General features: G+C 43.2%; 1 protein-coding gene across 1 annotated transcript; it reads left to right on the forward strand.

The window, feature by feature from the left end:
• The first annotated feature begins 695 nt into the window (after positions 1-695).
• On the forward strand, positions 696-22,646 carry LOC133365809 (soluble scavenger receptor cysteine-rich domain-containing protein SSC5D-like). The gene is made up of 10 exons (XM_061588077.1): positions 696-864; positions 3,440-3,466; positions 4,144-4,458; positions 5,575-5,685; positions 7,967-8,275; positions 16,036-16,236; positions 18,400-18,714; positions 18,816-19,838; positions 20,909-21,064; positions 21,481-22,646. Exons 1-10 carry the CDS (start codon positions 840-842, stop codon positions 21,882-21,884), a joined length of 2,886 nt encoding a protein of 961 aa, XP_061444061.1. The 5' UTR covers positions 696-839; the 3' UTR covers positions 21,885-22,646.
• The last annotated feature ends 3,291 nt before the right edge of the window (positions 22,647-25,937 follow it).

Raw genomic sequence — 25,937 nt, forward strand, 5'->3', positions numbered from 1 at the left:
GGGCAAAAAGAGCTGTGGAACAATGAGGCAATTTACAAAGGAAGAATAAAGGGGGGGGAAGGAAACCAGGTGATGTAGGAGAGAAGGTTTTGAGTCACGAAATATATGAGGCAATGAGAAAGAGGTAGAGATCGCACATGGGGAACGTTACAACCTTTTCTCTGGCACTGATTCAGCAGGTGCATGGCAGAACATCAGTGGAAATTTGGATAGAGGCCCCATGGAAAAACGTTCCCTTGGTCGGATGCAGTTAAAGGTGCAGGGAAGGTGCCTGCTCTTCCACGAATGGTGAGGAAGGGTGAAAAGCAACGAATGTAGAAAGATGAGACAGAGGACTAAAGGAAGTGTGTGAGAGAGGGGAGGTGATGAGGAGTGGCCCTGGAAAAAATCTTCATTTGATTTTGTCTATCTCTGCACACGAGTGGCCTGGCAGCTGTATCTTACAGAAGATCATTTTTAAAACTGCACGCACAATTATTTCATGGAACAAATGAAGGCCTTTAAGTCTGAGAGAGGTGGCAATCCAGTATGCACCTCCTATACCTCCCCCCCACAGCTTCAGAAGTGTGGTTCCTTTCAAAATCTTCACACAAATGTGGCTGTCCCAGGCTGGGCCTGATGGGAACTCCTCCTATCAACCTCCCCTAGTCTGGCTCTCTGAGCCACTCTTTGCTTTCTATGCTGCAGATTGGACACTACATGACCAGAGCAAGCAGGGGTGTTTCCTACTTTCCTTTCTGCCTGGCTGACTCATAGTTGGGTCCTCTGCAACAGAAGCGCCTCTGCTATGCCGAGTTTCCTTTGCAGCTGACCAGGACGCTGAGCCTCCCACTAAGACAATGCAATGCCTCTTGTTCTTTCTGGGTGAGTGTTGCTCCCTCTGCATAGCCAATACCCTTGCCTGGATGCAGCCATGATTTACCCTGTGAAACAGCTGAGCTTCCACCAGCAACAACAGAGTTATGGGTGTGTGTATTGGTGGGGACCAGGATGTGTGGGTTTAACCCACAGTTCTGGGCAGGGAATGGCTTTTAGTTGACATTCACTGGAAAGAAGCCTACTCATACATCAGTGCAATGAAGTCCAGTTTTGGACTATATGCTTTTACAAGAATGGCTCTGCTTATCCCGCACCCCGCCATTACACATTGTGAAAGCTTTTCTCCATCTAATACAAGTTGCACTCATTTACTTGGCAATAGCCTGTTCTGTACTGGCTTCTGAAGGAAGGGACTGTTAGTAAACTGACCGTACTAGTTTACTGAAGGATGTTGACTCTCGAAACAGATCTGGTTGCACTTATTATAGAAAAGCTGCAACTCAAGCCTGTTCTGTAGCATTTACTGTCCCCATTGGCTGGTAGAGGAGGGGTGTAAGAGAAGCAGTGTGCTGATGTTGTGTGTCCATCTGCTAAAATCAAAGTATTACCCCTCCATGCAAGTTTGATCCAGGAGAGGGGTCAGAAATCTGAACACATTTTAAAAAAGACATCCCCAGTATCTCCCTGAAAGTCATTAAGGGTCATGAAAACAGGGCATGTCTCTTGTGAAGAGAGACAGTTGCAGCATATGTATGATAGGTCCTTGTTAATGGCTTTGTGTAGTCTGTGTATGATCCTCTGCCGTCTTGTAAGTCTCCCTGGGCAGGCTTCTGGCAGATCTGGCTCATCTGGTGGAAGAGCAAGCTGTTTGTCACTTCCCTCAGCCTCTTCCCATGCTGGACCTTCTGGTGAGGATGTAATAACTAAGTATTAAGCACCCTCATCACTGCTTCAGTTCTGATTCAGAGCAATAGAAGCTGGAAGCCCCTCTGCAAGTGATCATTTCAGACCTCTGGTGAGAGTGATCTGTCCCTGCCACTCGACATGGAGCCCCCAATAGATTATCCCACAAAGTATGTGGCCCTCAACAGAAGAAAGGTTCCCTACCACGCATTGACCTATAACCATGCTCCCAACTTGTGAGTAACATCTGATGTCTGTCCCTATAGCTTTTGTGAGTACAAAAGGCTCAGTATTCAGCAAAGAGTAGTAAGAGTTAAGTAAGGTGGTGGAATGGCCTAGGTTTTAAAGAATGTTGGGCCACATTCACACCATATATTTATTCTACTATTATTCCACTTTAAACACTTATGGCTTCCCCCAAAGAATGCTAGGAAGTGTAGTTTGTGCAGGGTGTTGAGAGTTGCTAGGAGACTCTTATTCTCCTCATTCAGCTACAATTTTCAGAGTGGTTTGACTTTCAGGCCCTCTTCCCAGAGAACTCTGAAAACTTCGGTTCTGTGAAGGGAATCAAATAATAAATAAAATGAAATAAATACATAAGAGAATAGGCTGTCTCCTAACTCTCAGCACCCTGCACAAACTACACTTCCCAAGATTCTTTGGGGAAAGCCCATGACTGTTTAAAGTGGAATATTGGTAGAATAAATGTATGGTGTGAATGTGGCCCAGTGAAAAGCAGCTTGTTGTGATTGACAGGAACATTCCAAGACGTTTGAGTCAGTTAGAATCAGAGTCCGTTAGAGAATGTTGGCATATTTACTGTCACCTAGCCCCTGAGGCCATCTGTAGCTGCCTGTATTCCCTCCTACTTAGGGTTGCCAGGTCCATGGCCTGAGACTGATCCTGTATCTTTAGGAGAAGAGAAAGTCAGCCAAGTGCAGGTGTTCCTGCAACACTGTAATGGGAAAAACCACAAGGTGGAATTCTCCCTTTCCCCTGCATAACTTTTAAAGATACAGAAGACCTCTTGGAGGCTGGGCTGGGCAACCAAGAGGTCTTCTGTATCTTTAAAAGTTGTGCAGGGAGAAGGGAGAATTCCACCTTGTGGTTTTTCCCGTTACAGAGTTGCAAGAACACCTGCACTTGGCTGACTTTCTCTTCTCCTAAAGATACAGGATCAGTCTCAGGCCAAGAACCTGGCAACCCTACAGTCCTACTGGAGGAAGGAGCCTGGGACCTATAAACACTTCCACACATCCCCAATATATTGTTTGAGAATCAAACATGTCTAAAAAGTAGGGCTTAAATAAAATCAAATAAACTACGTAATAGTGGCTGTGTCGGTGGAGGTTAGAAGACTCAAGGAAGAAAAGTTAGTCAGATTAGGATACAAGTATGAAAGGAAGATACAGAAACAGACTTTTCGGTTGCAAATGGTATTGAGATTTACTGTTACTGAATAGGAAGAAGTCACAGAAGGTACTTGTTAATATATGTCTCTTTATTGTTTAATCCTTTAAATATTATTTTCATGTTCTTTGACAAGAACAGTTTCTGGCTTCTTATGAACCTGAAAATGACTGTCTAGATCTAGACCCATTTCTGCCAGGGCTTGTCAACATGTTGTGATCTTGAGAAAGCACCCCAGAATGTTCATATCAGTAGAACTAACCTTCAATTTGACCTTTCTCTAATTTGAAATGCTTTCTTTTTACAGTTGTCTTCCTGAGACTTCATGCCACAGGTAAAATGGAAAGGAATCTCTGTCTCTGCTACCCCAAGCCAGCCTCAGCTTAGAATTTCACTATCATTCCTTCTATTTTCAATGTTTAGGCATGAGTGCTAATGCTTGTGCTGGCAAAAAAGCTACCATCCATGCACAAGAGGGAGGCATTAGCCAAATCAAAAAGTCAAAATATTGTAATGGAAGGTGAAACCCTAGAGAGTTAAAAAACAGGAAGCTGGGGTGGGGTGGGGATGGAGTATAATGGAAGGGGGCATGGCTGGCTGACTGGAACTATGAACAGGAACACTCCATGCTGCAAAATTTTGTTGCAGGTCCCATTTGTCCTGCACAGTGAGATGTAGACCAGAATGGGCCAACACAATTCCTTGCATGCTGTGCTCCCCATCATTTTCTAAGGCACAAAGTTTATTTTCATTAATGTGCAGATGAGAAAAATCTTTGTTTACAAAGACAATTGATTTGATCTGGCTAGTTCTAGCTTTGGGGGAAATTGCCTTAAGACCTAACAACATTGTTTCAGAAATCTGAAAGGTGAAAACTGGCTGAAGACAGGATCAAGAGATTTCAGAAAGGGTCAGTGGGGATGTGGGATATCCAAATTCAGCACTTCCTGCTTGAAGTGGGAGAGAGTAGACAGGTCTCTGTTTAACTTTGATGATCTCCCCTTCTTACAGATCCATTTCCAATACGTCTGTCTGGAGGCCCAAGCCTCTGTGCAGGACGGGTTGAACTCTTCCACCAGGGCGAATGGGGCACGGTGTGTGACGATGACTGGGACTTGCAGGATGTGGCTGTGGTATGCCGTGAGTTAGACTGTGGAGTTGCCCTTTCAGCACCCCATGGGGCCTGGTTTGGTGAAGGAGCTGGCCCCATCTGGCTGAACGAGGTGCGTTGCATGGGTACCGAGAGACACCTGCATTCCTGCCGCCACCTTGGCTTTCGCAAGCATGTCTGTACCCATGAGGAGGATGCCAGCGCCATCTGCTCAGGTGGGACTCAGAACTTCATCTTTGCTGGTTTCCCAGGTAAAAAATAGGGGGAAAATATCTTGCCACCAGCCAGGGTTTCATTTGACTAGGGCATCCCTACAGCTCATTGCTAAAATGTGTGAACGTGCGCAGAGTGCACTTTCCTTAGCCCTCAGTAATGGTAGCACATCCTTGTAAATCCAAGTCTAGGAATTTGCACTTCAAGATTAGAGAATATAATTTCAGCTCCAGCACCTTCACGTTTCAGCATTTTTTGTTTCTGGGGTTGCCAGTATGGGGCCTATGGGTACAATTGTGCCCTTGAGGACTTCTCCAAGTGCCCACAGAGCCTCTGAGCATGCATGCGTGCACACACAGACACACGCACACACAACTCTCTTTATGAGATTCTGAGAGCTATGACCTTTTTCCTCCCTTGAAAAATACATAGAGCTGAAGAAAGAAGTGGGAGAGTGATCCTTTCTTCCATTTTCTCTTTCAACTCGTATGTGCTTCTCAAGCCTCAGCTGCACTTGATCAGCAAAAGAATAGATGGGATGACTGGAGGTAGGAGGGAAAATGGGGACAGGGTAGTACAGGGAGTGATCTGGGAGACTGAGATGGAGGAGAGAAAAATGGAGTGACCATGAGATAAGTGGGGTGGGGGAGAAAGTGGGTGCTGCAGGAGAGAGAAAAAGCCAGAAAGGGTGTGTTCACACAACCATGCACAAAGTTGAATCCAGTAAAATGGATCCTCTTGATTTTGTTTCATTTGTTTGTAGAAAGTTACAAGGGGTGCATTTGGCCAAATGTAGGGGGAATCAGGGTGAGGCCTGCAAATTCATTAAAGGATTCCTGCGTTTCCCTATGTAATTTATTCTGCTCAATTTAGCTGAAAAGTATATACCTCTGGCACTCCCTCTAATTGAAAGCTCTTTGGCCTTATGGAGAAATATCCAGCTGGCTTAATGCCCTTTAAAATTAAGGCTGCTTGTGAGGATTGGGTCTGAGTACAGAGCTCGATACAAGTTTAAGCCTTCAGTAACCATTGCTCTGTCCTTGAGGAAAGGGGAACTGGATGTAGCCTTCTAGACCAACAAGCCTATCTGAATTTTCTTTCCACTTCTGTCTTTGCAGCTCAGCGCTTTGCTCCTTTCACTGCCTTCCCCTCTCACACAACTTTCAGGAGGAGCAAAATGAAAGCAGTAACAACCGCCAGACCACTGATGTCTTCTACACCTGTTGAGGGTGAGCATGTACCACCACTTCCACTGTTCAGGTGAACAACTTCCATCTCTAGAGTAGAGTTAAAGGAGATTGGGGTGGGTAGTAATGCTGAATCATGGTCTGGAAAAACTGCACATACCTCCTCTTTGCCTCTGTGCTCTGGACCTGACTTCATATGACTGATTTTAACCTGAAAGAGGCACCAAGAGAATACATTCCCTGCCATTTTTCAGGTGGTAAAATATGTGTGTAAGTACCCATGTGTGTCAATGTCACAAGTTACCAAACATTTTTGGGGGGGTCTGGTCCTGTTTACTCTTCTTCCCAGTACATTACCCACGATGCAGTAATAGTTGTGATCTGGGTTGCATCATCATTTGATCTACTGAAGTGTGAGCTTGCTCCCTTTTTACCAACCCAGCTCCTGTGCATTTAACAATATTGCCTTTCTTGGAATACCAAGACTTAGCAGGAGAAATCTCCTGACATGGAGATGTGGTGCTGAAAACCTCTCTTGCTAAATTATGAAGAGTTTGTTAAAAAGATAAAAGCAAGGCCAGTGCACCATGGCAACCATACCATCTCCCCACTCTACGCCAGTTGAAATATCCATTCTGTAATACTCAGTGACCAATACTCACTGACCATTTTGGGCAGTCTGTCCAATATGATAAAATGTTGTCAGATAATAGTAGAATAGTTTGAAAGCATTAACTTTAACAGAACAACAAAAGATGTGTTAATTATCAATATGTATGATCCTTATGCTAATTACTTAATTGTTATTGTGAAAGAACAAAATTAACTTTTAATAAATTGTAAGGAAGAATTATAATTTTTAACCATGTTAAGGAATATTTCTAGAAAAGTGAATGATTTGTCGTTGGTGTTTATCCTGGAATACCAGGGAAAGCTGACAGACAAACACACATGCATACAATTATATTAAAACTAAAAAAGGCATTTAAAAGCAACTATTTTTAAAAAAAACAAACGTTTGTTTAAAGTAGCTTTGCTAAGTAGGCTACAGGCCAGTTCTTCAAAGATCATTAGCATCTTGGCTTCATGGAATATTCGACAATACTTTTCTGTAGTCAGATAATAAGCAGCCGTATCCTAACATGTGACTGGTCAATTGATGGTTATGCCAAAACTAACGTAGGCAAGAGATGTACTGTAATGTGGCACCAATGGAATAAATACTGTATCTCCAGACATCCTGTAAAATACTTGTGGCTTGTCCACATGTTGCCACATGTGCTTTCACAAGACCTTATTACCACAAATGATTACAATGAAAAGGCACGTCCTGGTTATTTTACTAATACAATTTTAAAATAAATTGTACGTAGTACAATTTTAATACTGTATTTTTAAAAATTGTTGTAACCTGCCCTGATGGTGTAGGGCAGGTAAGAAATAATAAGAAATTTATTAGAAATCTAATAACTAATAGTAACAATTGCTGAATGTGAGAAAGAAAGAATGGATGGCCTTACCTTGTAATAATAGAGTTGGATTAAATGGTCTTTTGCCCTTACTAATTTGCTGATTCTGTTATTGTGTCAGGTGATTGCCTCAAAAGGGAGAAAAAATATGTGATTCCAAAGAAGGTGAAATCCCGATCAGATCCACAATACACGTTCTACAAAAAAAATTGTTTAGCTCAGGGATGGGGACCCTTTCTCAGGTCAAAGGCCGCATACCTCTGTGGGGAACCTTACAGGGGCCACATCTCAGTGGTGGGTGGGGCCAGAGGCAAAAGTAGGCAGAGCAATGGATGTAACACTTATCTTCACTAGAGGCTAACCATGTGAGGTTTTTTTTAAATACACATATCTCCATTCAGGCAAACTAGAGCCATTCCACCAACAAAAATGCACTTGGGGAGAGTGTGGACTAGTGAGTGGCATGGCCTGAGTGGGGCATGGCCAAGGGAGAGGCCTGAGGGATAGATGGAGAGACCTGGAGGGCCGCATCTGGCCTCTGGTTCTGCAGTTTCCCTCTGCTGCTATAGCTTAATAGTTATGGGCTTTCTTCTAGCAATACAATGAATTAAAGGAATTCAGATGATGGTTTGGGCTGGAGACAGTTCAGTTTCATTTGCCTTAAAGATCCTTTTTGAGCTTCATAGCTTGCAAGGAAGAGGAGTCTAGCTTTTGCTTTAGTACCAAATCAGAAATTTGGGAGAATTTTCCTTGAAAAATCAGATAGGCTGTAAAATGGGAGAACCCCATGCCACACTTTGGGCTCTCCTAGTGCTATAGCCTGACTTAAACTGCTCTCTCCTTTCCCCATCCAGGGGCCCTACGTCTCATGGGTGGCAGAACCCGCTGTTCCGGCCGATTGGAGGTGTTTCATGAGGGGCAGTGGGGAACTGTGTGTGATGACATGTGGGACCTTCTGGATGTTGCTGTGGTCTGCAGGTGGCTGGACTGTGGGGAGGCCCTGGCAGCACCAGGTGGTGCCTTCTTTGGTGAGGGGAACAGTGCCATCTGGTTAGATGATGTACAGTGCCAAGGAGAAGAGTCAACGTTGGCAGAGTGCCGTACCAGCCCTTGGGGGACAACCAACTGCCGACACAGTGAAGACGCTGGGGCAGTGTGTTCAGGTGAGATTGCTGTAGCATATTTTACACTACAGACTTAAACTGGGCTAATAACTGTTCACTCTTCCCGAAAGATTCAGGGAATTCTAGTTGTGTGAAGGGCCAAGAGGTCAGGAATACCTAGCATAATTCTTAGTATCATACCAAATGACAGCTCCCAGAAGTCATGAGTTATAAAGCTGAGTATGTTTGTGTTGTAGATATGCCACTGGTATGCTCAGCACATAGAAAAGCTCATAGTTCTCATAGTTTATTTAAATTGCAGGGCCAAAGGCCAACACAAAATTAATTAATATATCATGTACAACAAACTTACCATGTTAAAATTTATAATTGAGTTTAAAATAAATTCTATAAAGGAAAATTTAAAACATCATAAGGCAATGAGAATCTATGCTGATTGTACAGCGTCTAAAATTTAAAACTAAGACAGACTTGAACGGCAGCTGTTATTAAGATTCAGAATAAAATTAGCTCGTAGTTTCAAAGCTGCTAGCACAAACAGGGATACCTTATGTGTCACATCCAAATTTGAATCAGACATTAAGGAAATTACTTTCCCCGCTTCTGTAAGAGATTCAGATTCATCTAAAAGCTTCTTGAGGAACTTAGTTCTGGGGTCCTGATAAATTGTGCAATGAAGCAGTATATGAGGAATGTCCTCCTCCTTATTATATCCACAGGGACATCATCTTTGATCTTTTGGAATTCCGAGGATTCGTCCCTCTCTGTCTGCATTAGAAAAGCAATAAGATGGTTAACCTTACCATGGCAGCTATGTGCTTATTTGGTCCCCCCCCCCGGACTCAGGTCATACTTATAGGCACCTATCTGAGTGCTGTTTCTTATAGTTCTGAGGAGATCAGACATCTCAGTCTTGGTGAAGTGTCTTTGGCCAGTTTTGTTCTGCAGTGTTGGAATACCAAACTTTGTGATGAAACTGAGATGAGCTATTGCTTCTTCCCTGAGAGCAGTGCCTTCTTTGCTAAGCTAAACATTCATTAGTCACTGACACCGTTCACAACTGATTCAGAGTACATTGAGGGCATGAAAGACTGATATGTATTTGAGGACAATATTGTTTAAATGTAAAAAGAAAAGTAGAGTTTATACTTAGAAGCTTGATTAGAAGCATTAAAGGCCTCTTGTAAAGCAAGAACATAAGTAAGTATTGCCATGGAAAGAACATGCACAAGTATATACCTCATTAAAAAAAACTAACATGAGGATGTGTTGCCTACATTTATTTTATTTATTATTTGATTTATATCCCATCCTTCCTCCCAGCAGGAGCCCAGGGCAGCAAACAGAAACGCTGAAAACACTTTAAAACATCATGAAAACAGACCTTCAAATACATTAAAACAAAACAACGTTAAAAATATTTTTAAAAAGCTTTAAAAACATCTTTAAAAAAGGGTTAAAACATATTATTAAAAAAACCACATATTAACAGCAATTCTAACACAGATGCAGACTGGGATAGGTCTCAACTTAAAAGGTTTGTTGAAAGAGGAAAGTCTTCAAAAAGCGCCGAAAAGATAGCCGAATATTCAATTTTTTAATGACAAGTGAACATGTTTGGTCAAGACCATGGGGCAGCCCTACAGTTTTCATATATGGAACATTAGTAAAAAATGCCTGAATTGGCATCCTGGCAGAATGCACAGTGATACTCAGCAGAGTGGGCAGATGCAGATATTCATATGATAAAGACATGCAGTCCTCAAGCCACCTATCAAAGATAGAGTTAATGATCTTTTACTCCAGCATGGTCAGATGAAAGAAGACAAAGTCTGTCAGAAGGTGTGGATGCTTCATAGCATCCATGACAACCATGGGGCTTTTTCAAGTTGTCATTGGCCCGACACATAGGGCAGGGCAAACCCTCGACTTGGTTTTTGCTCCAGATGAAGGAAGAGGTGCTCTGGAGGGAAGGGGGATATCACTCCATTGTCATGATCGGACCACTTCCTGATGAAGTTTAGACTTATGGGTCCGATCCTCCCCTGCAGGGGTGATGGACAGATTAAGATGGTCCACCCCCGGAGACTATTGGAATCCACTGGATTCCTGAATGCACTGGAGGAGTTCCCAGTAGATAGAGCAGGTAACACTGTTGAAACCCTTGTTACACTGTGGAACAATGAGACATGTTGGGCTCTTAACACGGTTGCCCCTGAGTACCCTCTCTGGCATTGTGGAGCCCTGTTTGCACCTTGGTATACCAGTGAACTAAGTGCAATGAAACAGGCTGGACGATGGCTAGAGCGCAAGTGGCAAAAGACATGCTGTGAGGCTGATCGGGCACAAGTAGAACATCATAACCGTGCCTACTGTGTGGCGGTGAGGACGGCGAAGAAGGCCCACTTCTCTGCCACTATCGCATCCTCACGTAGCCATCCAGTGGAGCTTTTCTATATTGTCAGGGGTCTGTTGACATCAGCTTCAGGAAATTGAGTTTTAGACCCTTCGGAGGCCCACTGTGAATGTGCTCTATGGGGGCTGCCCTTGAGGTTGGTCTGGAAGCTGCAGCTGGTACAAAATGTGACTACTTACTGGAGCAGGGTATCACCAACATCTCACCCCACTGCTGAAAGAATTACACTGGCTGCCCATTAGCTACCGGGCCAAGTTCAAGGTTCTGGTTTTGGTATATAAAGCCCTATACAGCTTGGGACCAGGATGCCTGAAAGAATGGTTCACCCCTCATATACCCAGTCAATCACTATGCTGTGCAGGTAAGGGCCTCTTGCAGATACCATCTTATCAGGAGGTCTGTTCTGCACAACATAGGAAGCCACCTTTCAAATTTATTGTGCGGTCAAAGACCCGTTATACATAAAATATTAGAAGCTAAAAATTAAAAATAAAAATACAAACATGTAGAATTGAAGTGGCAGGTTATGCAGGAGATGCATCTGTCATCAAGGTGGAGTTTGTAGTATTTACACGTCGTAGGGATTGAGCCAGGTGAAGAAACTTGGCGACCTCAAACGATGTGGATTTGTTCGTGCCACTTAAAAGAAATTGCAATTGGTCAGGGACTGTTCTGTTTGGTGGGAGATTTGCAATCAGGGAATTTAGGAACTTGCCACGTGGAGTAGAGTATAAGGGGCAGGTAAAGAGCACGTGTGAGAGGGATTCAATTTCGTTGACATGACAGGAACAACGACGATTAGCATACGGAGTGCCCCGAAAGCTGCCTTCAAGAAGGGCTACATAGGAAGCAGATCTTTAGTGTAGTGGCACTGACTCTGGAATTCACTCCTCTTAAATATTAGACAAGGGCTATCTCTGATATCTTTTCAGTGCCTACTAAAGACCTTCCTCTCTCAACAAGTCTTTTAAGCAAAGACCTTATCCCAGTCTGCGTCTGTGTTGGAATTGCTTTTAAAGGTGTTTTTAAAGCTTTTTTTAAAAATATGTTTTTAAAGATGTTTTAATATGTTTTTAAAGTCTGTTTTTAAGATGTTTAGAGTGTTTTTAGTATTTTTGTTTGCCGCCCTGGGCTCCTACTGGGAGGAAGGACAGGATATAAATAAAATAAATAAATGTAAGTGTAAATATTAAGAACCCTGTGCACATCCAGAAAGTGCCAGGCCCATTCTATAGAGTGAGATGGCTCTGGACAGAAAGAAGGGAGGATAATCTCCTGTTTCCTGTTGGATGTTGTCCACCAACAGAAGCAATGCTTTAAATTGGGGATCAGCAACCTGGTGTGCACAGGTGCCATGGCACCCACAAATGCCTTCCTTGGCTCCCCTGCACACCATGGTGCCTATGGGCAGTGGGTTGCCAACCCATGTAGATTGTACTGTGGAAACAGCTGAGGAGAGCAGCTTCTGGAGCTGGATCGGCCTGCCCCCATCCCCGCTGGTTGGTTTGGAATGATGTTTGAGTGTGGGGAGAACTGGCAGGGATAGTTTTCATGCTCACCTAATGGCCCATCCTGTTTGCTTGTTTGCTGCCTGTGGGCTTGTGGAGCTAGTGGTGGGCATGTGCTTTGCCCTATCGAGGGGCCTTTTTTTAAATGGGGGGGAGGAAGGAGTGATTCAGGTTGCTCCATTCACTCTGACAGTTGTTGCCTGCCAACCTGTGGATTGGGTGGCAGGGACTTCTGTGGAGGGCCTTTTTTCAATGTGGGAGTTTGCTCAAGAATACTTTGTCTGTGTAATAAGACAAATGCACTTGGGCAGATAGAGAGAAGTGGAGACATGTATCTGAGGTCTGTGTGTGAGAGAGAGGAAGGGGAAGTTATGTGTGAATGTACGTGTGGTCTATGTGTATGTGTGGTCATTGAGAAAGTGAGAAATGTGGTATGTATGTGAGGGGGGAATATATGTCTGAATGTGTGGTCTGTGTGTACAAGTGGTGTATATGAAGTGTGTGAAAGGTATATGCATGTGTATCTCTGGTCTGTATGTGTGTGGTGAGTGTGCTTATGCTGTGTAAATGAGAGAGAGTGTGTGTAGAGTGGCTACTTTGTATATTTCTATTATTATTAGACAGCAATTGCATAATTGTGTGGGAGGAGAAATCAATATTGTGTGATCTCCACAGTCAGGACCAGCAGGACTTATCTGACTTCTCATGGTAAGTATCATGTTGTTGTGGGTGGGGGAAGCAACAATAACTGTACTCTCTCTAATTTTGTGTCATTCCATGCCCCCAAGGCAGCCATGTTATGTTATGCACACTCCCACAGCAGCCATTTTTTGTTCTGCCACGCCACCATGACAGCCATTTTGTGAATGGTGATCATAGAACTTTCTCAAAATTTGAAGTGTGCCTAGTGGTCCACAAACGTTGACAACCCCTGCTTTAAATGGATGAAGAGAAGTGGTGACAACAGTGTGCTATGTCATTCTGGTGGAGCAATAGCTCCCACTGCAATGGTCGGCAGTGGTGCATTGCTGGTGGTGTGATGCTGATGCAGGACTTGATCATTCTGAGAACCTGTGCCAGCGTCATGATGTCTGCTGGTCTGGCATGGAGGAGGGGCTGAACTGGACTCAATATTTTCTGGACACACCCCTGAAAGAGCGCAAAGATGCCATGCAACATGTCTGTCTGCTTCTGGAAGTCTCACAAAATGAGAGAAGATAAGTCTGAGCAATTCACTCAGTCAGCAGACTGCGGTACAGATCATGAACTGGTAATATCAAAAATCAGAGTAAAGCTAAAGAAGAACAACAAAGCAACCATAATGCCAAAATACAAGTTAAATAACATCCCAGAAGAATATAAAGATCAAATAAGGAACAGATTTGAGGCATTAAACTTAGTTGACAGAGAACCAGAAGAACTATTGAGTGAAGTCAGAGACATTATCAGGGAAGAATGCAAAAAGACAATACCTCTAGTTAAAAAGAGAGAAAGACTTCAATGGATAACTGAAGAAACCCTTAAAATGGTTAAAGACAGAAGGAAAGCAAGGAAATAGAAACACGGTTAGAACCCTAAATGCAACTATACAGCGACTAGTACATAGGGACAAAGAGAACTATTACAATGGTTATAGTATAGAAATAGAAGAGGACAACAAAAAGGGTAGAACAAGAACCCTATTCCTAAATATTAGAGAAATGAAAGGGAAATTTAAACCAAGGGTAGGGATGTTGAATCAACAGGGGAACACACTGACTGACCGAGATGAAATAAAAGGAAGATGGAAGCAATACACTGAAGAACTCCATAAAAGAGATGCAAGGATGACAGATTCATTCACGGAGGAACCGTGTGATGAAGAACTAGAAATTTTAGAATGTGAGGTGAAAATGCTTGGAAGAAACAAATCATCAGGAACAGATGGCATACCAATAGAGTTGCTACAAGCTACTGAGACTGAGACTGAATCTGTCCAAATTTTGACAAAAAATTGTCAAGAAATATGGAAAACTAAACAATGGCCCACAGACTGGAAGCATTCCATATACATTCCAATTCCAAAGAAAGGGGATCCCAGGGAATGCAGTAATTATTAAACTAATGTTTTAATATTCTATGAAAGTAAAGTAATGCTCAAGATTCTACAACAAAGGCTCTTACCACATATGGAGCGAGAAATGCCAGATGTCCAAGCTGGATTTAGAAAGGGAAGAGGTACCAGAGATCATATCTAAAACATATGTTAGATAATGGAATGGAGCAAGGAATTTCAGAAGGATATCACGCTGTGCTTTATAGATTACAGCAAAGCCTTTGATTGTGTAGATCATGAAAAACTATGGAATGCCTTAAAAGAATTGGGGGGCGCCACAGTATCTGATTGTCCTGATGTGCATCTGGACAAGAGGCTACTGTAAGGACAGAATACGGAGAAACCGATTGGTTCCCAGTTGGAACGGGTATGAGACAGGGGTGTATTTTATCACCCTACTTGTTTAATCTATACACAGAACATATCATACGGAAAGCAGGATTGGATCAAGATGAAGGAGGTGTGAAAATTGGCAGGAGAAATATCAAAAAATTTAAGAGATACAGACGATACCATACTCTTAGCAGAAACCAGTAATGATTTGAAACGAATGCTGATAAAAGTTAAAGAGGAAAGCACAAAAGCAGGACTACAGCTGAACGTCAAGAAGACTAAAATAATGACAACAGAAGATTTATGTACTTTAAAGTTGACGAGGACATTGAACTTGTCAAGGATTATCAATACCTTGGCACAGTCATTAACCAAAATAGAGACAATAGTCAAGAAATCAGAAGAAGGCTAGGACTGGGGAGGGCAGCTGTGAGACAACTAGAAAAGGTCCTCAAATGCAAAGATGTATCACTGAATACTAAAGTCAGGATCATTCAGACTATGGGGTTCCCGATCTCTCTGTATGGATGTGAAAGTTGGACAGTGAAAAAAGTGGATAAAAGAAAAATCAACTCATTTCAAATGTGGTGTTGGAGGAGAGCTTTGCACATACCATGGACTGCGAAAAAGACAAATAATTGGGTGTTAGAACAAATTAAACCAGAACTCACACTAGAAGCTAAAATGATGAAACTGAGGTTATCATACTTTGGACACGTAATGAGATGACATGATTCACTAGAAAAGACAATAATGCTGGGAAAAACAGAAGGGAGGGGGAAAACAGAAGGGAGTGGAAAAAGAAGAAGGCCAAACAAGAGATGGATTGATTCCATAAAGGAAGCCGCAGACCTGAACAGGGTGGTTCACTACAGATGCTATTGAAGGTCGCTGATTCATACGGTCGCCATAAGTCGGAATCGACTTGAAGGCACATAACTGTTGCACTGAAACTTCCTTGATATGTATTTATTTATTTATTAAATTTATTAGTCACCCATCTGGCTGGTTGTCCAGCGACTCTGGGCTACATACAACATAAAAACATATAGTTCACATTAGAGCCTTAAAATTCCAACAATAACACTAAAATCTAACCCACCCCAAAGGCCTGCCTGAAGAGCCAGGTTTTCAGGGCCCAGCAGAAGCTCATCATGGAGGGGGCATGGCAGATGTCATTTGGGAGGGAATTCCATAGAGTGGGTGCCACGATTGAAAAAGCCCTCCCCCTAGTTCTCACCAGTCTAACTGTTTTAACTGGTGGGATGGAGAGAAGGTCTTTTGAGGCTGATCTTGTTGATGATGCTGGAGGCGCTCTTGCAGATAGACTGGGCCAAAACCATACAGGGTTTTCAAGGTCACAACCAACACCTTGATTTGGGCTCGGAAAGCAACAGGTAAGCAACTATGTACTATGTCTATGTCACATAATGTATTCTCCCCACAGGTGAGATGCCCCTGGCCATGGTGGAAGAACATGTGGCCATGCTCACAAGGACCTTGGTGCCTCAGATACCCCGGCATGCATCTTCTAAGAGAATTCCACAATCTACTTGGCCTACAACAAACCGTGACGAACCTGTAGCTAATGAAGCATCACACAGAGTGGAGCACCCAAAGGAAGGTCCTACAGAAGGAGTGCTAGGTGGTGAGTAGCAGGGAAGTTGGTTTTCATTTCTGTTATGGACTACCAGGCAGTTGCACAGGTGCTGTTTCTTGTTCTGAACCATTATAATTAACAATTATTACAACACGAGGTTTAAGATGACTCACCTTCGATATTGCATTACAGTGTATTTTGCATCTTTCCTTCAGCAGATCCTTTTAAAAAGGGTGTAGAGCAGCCTTTCCCAACCAGTGTGCCTCCAGATGTTGTTGGACCACAATTCCCATCTTTCCTGACCATTGGCAATGCTGGCTGAAGCTGATGGGAGTTGTGGTCCAACAACATCTGGAGGCACACTGGTTGGGAAAGGCTGGTGTAGAGACTTAGTCTGAGTTCAAACTTCAACGGAATAATTTCATTGTAACATCTCAGTGCTCACGGAAAGTATCACATAATGTAGTGTGTTTTATATTTCCCATGGCCTCCTTAAAGATGTGTGTGGAGGTCAAATTGCTGGTTCGGCTTGAAACATGGGGTCTCTCCATATGTCCTTTTTATTGTGCATTACTTTTGTTGCTCTGTAGTACAAGAGTGCCTCTCCAGATGGCAATGATATGATAACACTGGGGAAGCATTGTAGAACAACTAATAAAGTGGAATGGTGTGTAGATGGTCCAGGATAAATCTACCACTAATGCACTATTGTTGCGTCAATGACATGTTGCAACATACACCTGTAAAAAACAAACAAAATCAGGGCCCACAGAATAATGTCCTAACATGCACCCTATTTTAAATTCAAAAAACAATCTTGAAGTATAGGGCAGCTTCATATGTTAGCCATATGTAACAGCTAAGAAACAAAATCACTTTAATGATTATTATTTTATTGCCTCACTGTCTACTCTTTTTTGTTGTTGGTTAACTTTCTTATTAATGTTTGTGTATTTAAATGATTTTACATAAACAAATTAGAACCCATCTTTGTTCCCCCGGTCTCTGGGAGAGTTAGAAGTCTTAGGTACAGAGCTGAAATAAGCTTGATGGCAGTTTTGAAATTCAGTTCTCTTGCCCCATTATATTTAAGTTCTGAATCCAGATCACAAATGGTGTTTGCATTACATGTAATGGTGTGAATATAATTTCCCCAATTTCAGTGACACCCCTTTTTTTGTTACATTATGTCTAAAAGGTCTGACAAAAAGCATGTCTTAAATATGAATATACTGAAAATTTAAAATACATACAATGCATTTTAACCTGCTTATTTCTGGGTTTGGAGAAAAATGATTTCAATTGTCATTCATTTCATTAGTCAAGGTAAGAGTCTACCTCCCTTAAAGTAGGCTAGACTACCTTAGAACCTGTTGCGGGCCAACCCACCAGTTGGCAGAATGGGACGTTTGTCAAGCCAGTGACGGTGAAGGGGGGGAGTTAACTGTATATTGTGCATGTTGTTCTTTTACATTGCTTTGAGACTTCTGCTAGTGTGAGTGATACATGAATTGAACTGAAATGAATGAAATCCCTGTCTCCCCAAAGTTTGGCAAAATTATGCCCTCCCCAATAGCTTCTAAAACAGTAGGTAAGGGACCAGCAGAGAAGGAAAGAGGGCCAAGCCCTGTCTGCCACAGAGCCCTGCATGGATACCTAACTATCTGCATTGTGCCCCTCTGCTATTGCTGTCTCAATTTGCCCATCTGTCTGTTACAGTCTTCCTTCTGCTCTGCCTAGTCAATATTTTGACAGGGATGAAGTTGCCACTGTCCCAACGATATGTGACATTAGGAGATCTGTGATCAGATCCAACAGCAATCTTGAAAGGGAGTATGTGATTTAGTTTGGGAAATGAAGGGATAAACATTCTCCCACCTGCGCCTACCTGAGCAAACAGGCAACCTCCCACAGCTGTATTTGAGTTAATGACAAAATTTGGGGTGATCCAATCATGGATCTTCCATGGCATATCTACTTTTGTCCTCAGCTACTTTCAGAGGACATAGGCTGCATAGTCGTAGTGTCCAGATTCCTGGGAATGGTTCAGCACCTAAGTGTGTATGACAAATAGAGACTTCTGACACTCTCTAGAACGGCTGGAGCCACAAGGGGAAGCACTGTGGTTCAGGAATGAGAGGTCTGTGATGTGGGGAGTTTCTACTCTTTTTATCCTATAAACATTTTCCCTTCCCATGCTCTGTAACTCAGGCCAGTGGCAGGTGCGGCTGCAAGGAGGCCCTGGATCCTGTGCTGGACGGGTGGAGGTTCTGTATCAAGATCACTGGGGCACGGTATGCGATGATGGCTGGGATCTGGTGGATGCAGCAGTGGTGTGTCGTGAGCTGGGCTGTGGGGCCCCTCTTCTCAGCCCTGGTAATGCAAGATATGGACCAGGATCTGGACCTATCTGGTTGGATGATGTCAACTGTACCGGAGCAGAGTTCACTCTATGGCGCTGCCGCTCCCAGCCCTGGGGGAAGCATAACTGCAATCATCATGAAGATGCTTCTGTCATCTGCACAGGTAGGAATCTACCCAATTTCTGCCCAGGCATGCTCAGTGAGCACATTTGCCCAGTAAAACAGTTTTAGTCTGTGATGTAGGACCGCCTTCTGTGTTTTCAGGCAGGTGGAAGCGTCTGTTATTGCCAAAGCAATCCAGTGATTCAAAGACAGCTGCACCAATCACTGCTACACAGGATCCAGGACCTACAGACAAGGCAGGGCTGCAAAGCACCTTGGATATGGCTGAGACCACATCCAAGCTGGGTTTTCCAGCTGAATGGGAGATGGAATACTCTGAAGCACCATTCCTAGCCACCCAAACTATGAAGCTTGAACTGGAAAAGGAGACAAAGCCAATAATCCCGTTCAATGTCATTGAATCAACCCCTAACCCAGAAATCCTGCTGCGTGTCCAGGAGATGGAATCAACCAACATTCCAAAAATACAGTCACCCATGCAAAAATGGGGACAAGAGCCCACTTATCTTTCAGTTGAGTCTCAGCCATCATCAACTCAGTGGGATCTGGCATCTGAAAGAGAAACGGAGCCAACAAGCCTATGGGAGATGAATGAAACAATGTCTAATCTAGAGATCCTGCAAGATATTCAGGGGACAGAGTCAGTCAGCACTCCCAATACAAGACCACCCACACAGAAATTGGAACAAAAGCCCACCTCTTCCATAGCTGAATTTCAGCCAACTTTACCCATGCAGGATCCAGAATTTGAGAGAGAAACAGAGCCAACAAGTGTGTCAGGAACAGAACTGCCCATAGTTGCACAAGACCTTATGCCTGAAACAGAGACAGTGCATCCTATTTATTGGGACAATATTTCTGAAATGCCTCCAGTCATGCAGAAAGTAGAACCCACCAACCCCTCAGCTCAGCCTACCACTTCCACATCAATTCAAGAACCTGAAAGACAGATGAAGGTAACTGATCTTGGAGTAAAAGAGCTGTTCCTGCCCTCAGATATCTTGAAGGCTACAAGGGAGACGGAATTGCCAACAGCTACACAGAATGTACAATCTATAAAGCACATGGAAACAGCCTACTCCAAGTTCTCAGACTCTGAAGAGAACACAGGTCAGAAGCAACAAGAGGGATCAAATACAGATCCCCATACCACGGGGCCCATAGGTGAGTAGCTGCCTCAGTGCCGACTCCAGGATTTTGAGGGTCCCTGGGCAAGGTACCTTCATTTGGCCCTTTCTAGTTTTAGCATGGGCAGTGGTTGTACCTCATCCTTCTCTTCACCAGAAAGATAGGGCAGGCAGATAGACGAGAGGAGGAATAGTAGTAGCTGCCCAGAGGCTCACTTTCCTGTCCTTTCCATCTTTCAATCTCAGAGTGGGAAGAGAGAATTGACAAGAAAGTGAGTGGGCAGTTGTCTGTACCTCTATTACTACCAGCCTGTTTGCCTGTCTAGGGGACAAGGCAGATGAATTGTCTGGAAGAAAAGGAGGAACAGCAGGAGCTGTAGCCAGTCCTGCTCAGTTGTTCACCAATACTCTTGTGTTGTTTTTCTCCCCAAAGAGGGGAAAGGTGAGCAGGTGGCGGCGGCGGCTGCTGCTGCTGCTGCTGCTAGTGTATCTCCTTCCCCTGCTTGCAGTGGCAGCAGTTTTGGGGCTCTCTTAGCTGTCTATGGTGGGCTCCTGCCTGGGCATGGATGATAGTAGACGCCCAGCCATGTTAACAGCTTATATTATGCCTGGAATGCTTCTTAGGCAGGAACATACCTTGCCTTAACCACCACTGCACCTCCATAGCTATGTTGGGCTTGTCCTAGAGTGTGCTCTCAGTTGGTCTAGGGCAGTGTTTCCCAACTAGTGGGCCACCAGATGTTGTTGGACCACAGTTCCCATCTTTCCTGACCATTGGCAATGCTGGCTGAGGCTGATGGGAGTTGTGGTCCAACAACATCTGGTGGCCCACTAGTTGGAAAGGCTGGTCTAGGGCAATGGCAAGACCCAGTTCTGTGTGAATGAAGAATGTCTTGTATAAGTTTTTCCAGAAACCTATGCAGTTGCTAGGACTTCATGGTAGGCAAACTGATGTGGAAAGGGCTCTGAGGATAAGAATGTTGAAAACCACTGCCCTACTGAAAGGGAAGGTCGCCTCAGCTGTCCTCCTAAGGTGCTTTTTTGGGGATTCTTTGGCTCTCATTGACCATTCCTGTTAACCATATTCTCCTTTGCCTTTTGGACCAGAGTTCACATTTGACCCCAGTGACTTGAGCTCCACGGATGGAACAGATGTTAACAATATGACTGATCTGTCCCAAAGTCCAGTGTCACATACAGTTTCTATGGATGGGCCATTTGAGGATCGTTTGGTGAGCTCAGGAGACACAGAAAGAAGAGCTGGTAAATATCGGAGACAAAGCCTCACTGCTGAGATTAGGAAAAGGGACTTATTTTGAAGGTCTCTTCCCAAACTAAAGTGCATCATGCACAACTTTCTCCCCTCCTGTAACTGTCAGAAGCTCAGAATTGGGCCTATTGCCTCACTCACTGCCAAAGCTTAAGTTCAGCAGACAGGGATGGAACTTCCTCTTGGTCAAAGGCAGTTTTCCAAGAAGAATTTCCTCTTTTTGTATTACTTTGGCTGTGCTTATTTAGCCAGAACTTATACCTCCATTGTGCTTCTATACTTGAGCTGACCACCTAGCTTCATTGCATGTTAGCTCACTGCCTGGGGCTATTCCTTATTAGTTACTGGGATAATAGCGTCAGAGACACAATACAGTCATTGGTTCTTTTCTGTCTCTCTGACTATACAGGTACCACCTCTGCATCAGACCTGACTGAAGCACCAGGACCAAACACTCCCTGGACTGAATCTGTCACCCACACTGCTAAAGTCAGTGAGCCATCACCAGACTGCCCTCTTAGGAAGAACCCAAGGAAAGAGGATCAAGGCTGCAGCTGTTCCTCACCTGCTCTAGGAAACTTGGTCCATGCAATGAAAGATCTCCATGGGGAACTGGGCTCCCTCTCCACCGCCATTCAGCATCAGGGCTCCCAACTGGAGGCAGTTGCCCGCAGTCTGTCTGAGCTGGCTGTTTCTGTACAGCATCTTGTGGGGGTGTTGCCTGTCCTACTACAACCACCCTCAACCCAGTCCTCCTCAGCTCCAAGTAGGCAGGGTGAAGGAGAGATGGGAAACCAGCTGCCCTTCAAATGAAAGTGGTACTTCCTGTAAGGAAAGGAAGTTGCCTTTCAGATCATATAAAGTTGGAAAGGATCAATAAGGCTGTCTAGTCAAACTTCCGCTATGAGATGAGTCCATCTCCCAAGTTCAACCCGTGAAATCCTATTAAATATGCCATAAGCAGAGGTCACACATATTACAGAAAGATACTGTAGGAGACCTACACCCTAATGATTAAGGTTAACCCTTTTGGTTAAGGTCAATTTGTTTATAAGGAGCTAACTAGAAAAATATGCAGAGAGTGGTAAAATTGGGAAATCCTGCACATTTAACAGGAGGATGCATTGTTTGATATTTTTTAAAACAACATGAGGATTTTCCAGCTGCTCCTTTGAGTTCTTGTCAAACACATCTTCTTACCTGGAATGTTCAAAGTTGTACCAGTTTTAATCTATTAGGTTGTTACCATATAATGTATAGGTTAAGAAATATAGACTTCAAAGGGGTTGATAGAGTTTTGACTGTTGAACATGTTGTCGGAATTCCAATTGCAAAAATACATACACTATTATGACTGGATACTAGATTGTGCCAAGAGAAATGTTCAGATGAATGCTTGGATAATTACTTGAACATGCATTGATTGTATGACTGGCCAGTCAGTGTTATCTACTAAAATATATTGGATTTTAACAGAAGCATTAATGGATACTTTGAATCTGGATACTTCCCATATATTTTCCTTTGTAGGATGGCCATTGAACTCCTTCTGTGTAATAAATTGGTTGAACTTTGTGTGACTCTATTTCTGTGCAAAACAGGAGGACATGTCCAGAGCAGAGAAGACTGGGAAGGGCAAGAGCCAAGCAGTGTAGGTATTATTTTTGGTAATGTATCCCTTGTCTCAGTAGTCGAACACTGTCCAGGCTGTACAGTAGTCAGGAAAATAAATTCCTGAAATCACCACCAGATGGCATCACAATGTCCCAGACACAATCTGACTGGTATAACTAAAATAGCCACTTCGACAGTTGCCTCTGTTCTTTGATCAGTTAAACCTACCCCTAATAATGATAAAAATAATGTATCCATTACAGTCTATTAGAATTAGTTGTTTTGCTGATGATGTCAATAATACAATAAGGATGATAAGGTTATTTTATCATATATTTGGATTTTACAGCTAGACTTTGCCACAGTGTTTGAAGAACACAGATTGTAGGGCCCTATAGGATCAAGAACCTATTTCCTCCTGCCCCTTTTTGCTACTTTATAAATCCAATGAATTTTGATGGAGCAATGAAAATCAGAAAAAATAAGAACTTGAATTTTAACTGATGAGCTTTTTTTAAAAAAAAAAAACAGCAAAATTCCTGGCAGATAGGTAACAGGACAACTCAACCTATAATCTCACTGCTCAGAGGCAGCATATTACTGATTCTTAGAAGCTGGAGACAATAAATCCATCTTGTCTTCCTTGTGAGTTTTTCAGGCGACATGACTGCTGTTGGAGAAGATATGGTGGGCATTTGGTCTGTTCCTTTTCAAGTTCCAGTCCTTATCAGTGGCTTGAGACATTTTTGCACCTGATGTTTTTAATAGGAAACAGTGGTGCAAGTCTGAGGCGCAAAAATGGTGTCTGCTCTGAATCTATTGCCCAAAGTGGTTGCTTTACAGCAAAACTAGATGGTGATACAGCTCATTTATTCTCCAAGACTTTTAAGGTGTTGGCTCTTTAAGGCTCTGTAGACACAGCAGTTTAAAGTGGTGTCAGTGCATTCCATCTGTGAATGTTTTTGCATCATCTACACAATGTCCTCATCCAACTGTCAGCCTGTGCTGCCCCCCCATTTAATTCAGATTTTTCTGATTTATGGATAATGTGGTAAGGAAAAAACAAAATCAACGGTGGACATACTGACACACATTGTGCAGCAGGGTTTGTTTGTGCATGTGTGTGGGTGACAGTTTGCTAGGTGCCATCTATCACCACACCCCTTACTTTTGTTGGATTCTGGGCTTTGGATACTAGGCTTTGAATCCTTCCTCTGATAAATGGACCTGAAAGTTTTGAGGATCAGTCCTTCTGTCCAAGAGATTAGAGGGCAACTTCTAGAATACCAGCATGGAGGTGTGAGTTATATATATCACATCTACTACATAAAAATAGCTGCAAAGTTCCTATTGATTATATTTGTTGTATCTAGACTAAGTTGCACATAGATCCCTCTGAAATCCATGGGACAAGTTAGTCATAACTGACTTCCCATTGAAATAAATGGGACTTGAGGGCAAATAACTTAGTCTAGATCCAGTCCATTATTGATAGTCAATGTTTAATTTTAAGTTCAGGATTTCTGTTACATAGGAACATAGAAAGGTCTTTTGTATTGAGTCAGACTATTGGTCCATCTAGCTCAGTACTGTGTATCCTGACTGGTAGCGGCTCTCTATAGTTTCAGACAGAGGACATTTGAGCCTTACCTGGAGCTGCCAGGGATTGCAATTGGGACCTTGTGTAAGCAAATCAGATGCTATACCAATGGGCTATGGTCCTTCCCTCTGAATCTAGTTATCTACTTCTTTTTTTACTTTCGTTGGCAACCCTACCTCTAATACTTCCAAAGCCTATGGATATTTTTTTTCTTCACCTTATGGCTCAGAGCTCTTGAAATCATCATCATCTAGTACCCTTAGAGCAGGTTTGATGGTGAAACTAGAGCCCAGTATTTTTAGCGGGGGTGCAGGTGGAGCTTAGTAGTTTTGTTCAGCTCTAGGGTTGGTGCCAAGCACAAACTGTATGAAAGCTCTCTTACAGCAACCCCACCCTAGTCTTCTTTTATATCAGCCTTCTCCACCATGCTGCCTTCCAGATGCTTTGGACTACAACTCCTTTCAGCCCCTGCCAGGATGGCCACTGATCAGGGATGATGTAGTCCACACTGGGGAGCATCAATTTGGAGGAGCCTATTTTATGTTCTAGTGCCTCATCATTCCTACCTGATTTGGAGCAAAAGCTGCTGTTCTGATTCTCTTTCCCTGTGCGTAGTGTTTGAAGGCTAAATATGTCTTGGTCTGCATCTGCCCCCCCTGTCTGTGTAGAATTAGTCCATCAATCTACCGTTTCCTACAGGCAACAGCTACATGCATACTGCAGTTTACAAGGATCTCTGCACACTTCCCTGCAGGAAGTACTAGTCTGAGATGGCCCAAGTTAACAAAGTCTGAGAAACACTATTCTGGTGATATTTCACTTCTTATCAAACCTAAAATTATACCTGTTACTTCTCATTTTTGCTCTTCCTCGCCAAAGACTCCTGAGTAAGCTTGGCAGCCTTAGAATAAGAGGAGAGGTCCTCTTGTGGATTAGGCACTGGCTAGGAAACAGGAAGCAGTGAACAGGAATTAATGGACAGTTCTCCCAAGTGGAGGCTTGCAGAAAGTGGAATCCCCAAGGATCTGTATTGGTATCTGTGCTTTTTAACGTGTTCATAAATGATATAGAATTAGGGGTAAGCAGTGAGGTGGCCAGGTTTGCTGATGATACTAAATTGTTCAGGGTTGTTAAAACAAAAAGGGATTGCAAAGAGCTGCAGTAGGACCTCTCCAAACTGAGTGAATGGGCAGTAAAGTGCGAAATACAAAGTGTAAAGTGATGCATGTTGGGGCAAAGCCCCCGAATTTCACATATATGTTCATGGGGTCTGAACTGGTGGTGATTGACTAGGAACAAGACCTTGGGGTCATAGATAGCTTGATGAAGGTGTTGACCGAGTATATAGCAACTGTGAAAAAGGCAAATTCCATGCTAGGGATCATTAGGAAAGTACTGAATATAAAATTGCTGATATCATAATGCTGTTATACAAATCTCCTGATGCAACAGCATTTGAAATACAGTTCTGGTTGCCTCACCTCAAAAAAGACTGTAGAGTTGGAAAAGGATCAGAAAAGGGCTACCAAAATTATCAAGGCAATGGAGCAACTTCCCTATGAGAAAAGGTTGCAGTATTTGAGGCTCTTTAGTTTAAAGAAAAGGCAAGTAAGAGGTGATGTGATAGAAGTGTATAAAATTATGCATGGAGA

The sequence above is a fragment of the Rhineura floridana genome, chromosome 11 (genome assembly GCF_030035675.1).
Source record: "Rhineura floridana isolate rRhiFlo1 chromosome 11, rRhiFlo1.hap2, whole genome shotgun sequence".
Classification (NCBI taxonomy): Eukaryota; Metazoa; Chordata; class Lepidosauria; order Squamata; family Rhineuridae; genus Rhineura; species Rhineura floridana.

Bases quoted from the DNA above. Each gene is read 5' to 3' on its own strand.
- LOC133365809 (XM_061588077.1), top strand. From the start codon at position 840: ATGCAATGCCTCTTGTTCTTTCTGG. The intron at 865-3,439 runs GTGAGTGTTGCT...TTCTTTTTACAG, and splicing joins ATGCCTCTTGTTCTTTCTGG to TTGTCTTCCTGAGACTTCAT. The intron at 4,459-5,574 runs GTGGGACTCAGA...CTGTCTTTGCAG, and splicing joins TGCCAGCGCCATCTGCTCAG to CTCAGCGCTTTGCTCCTTTC.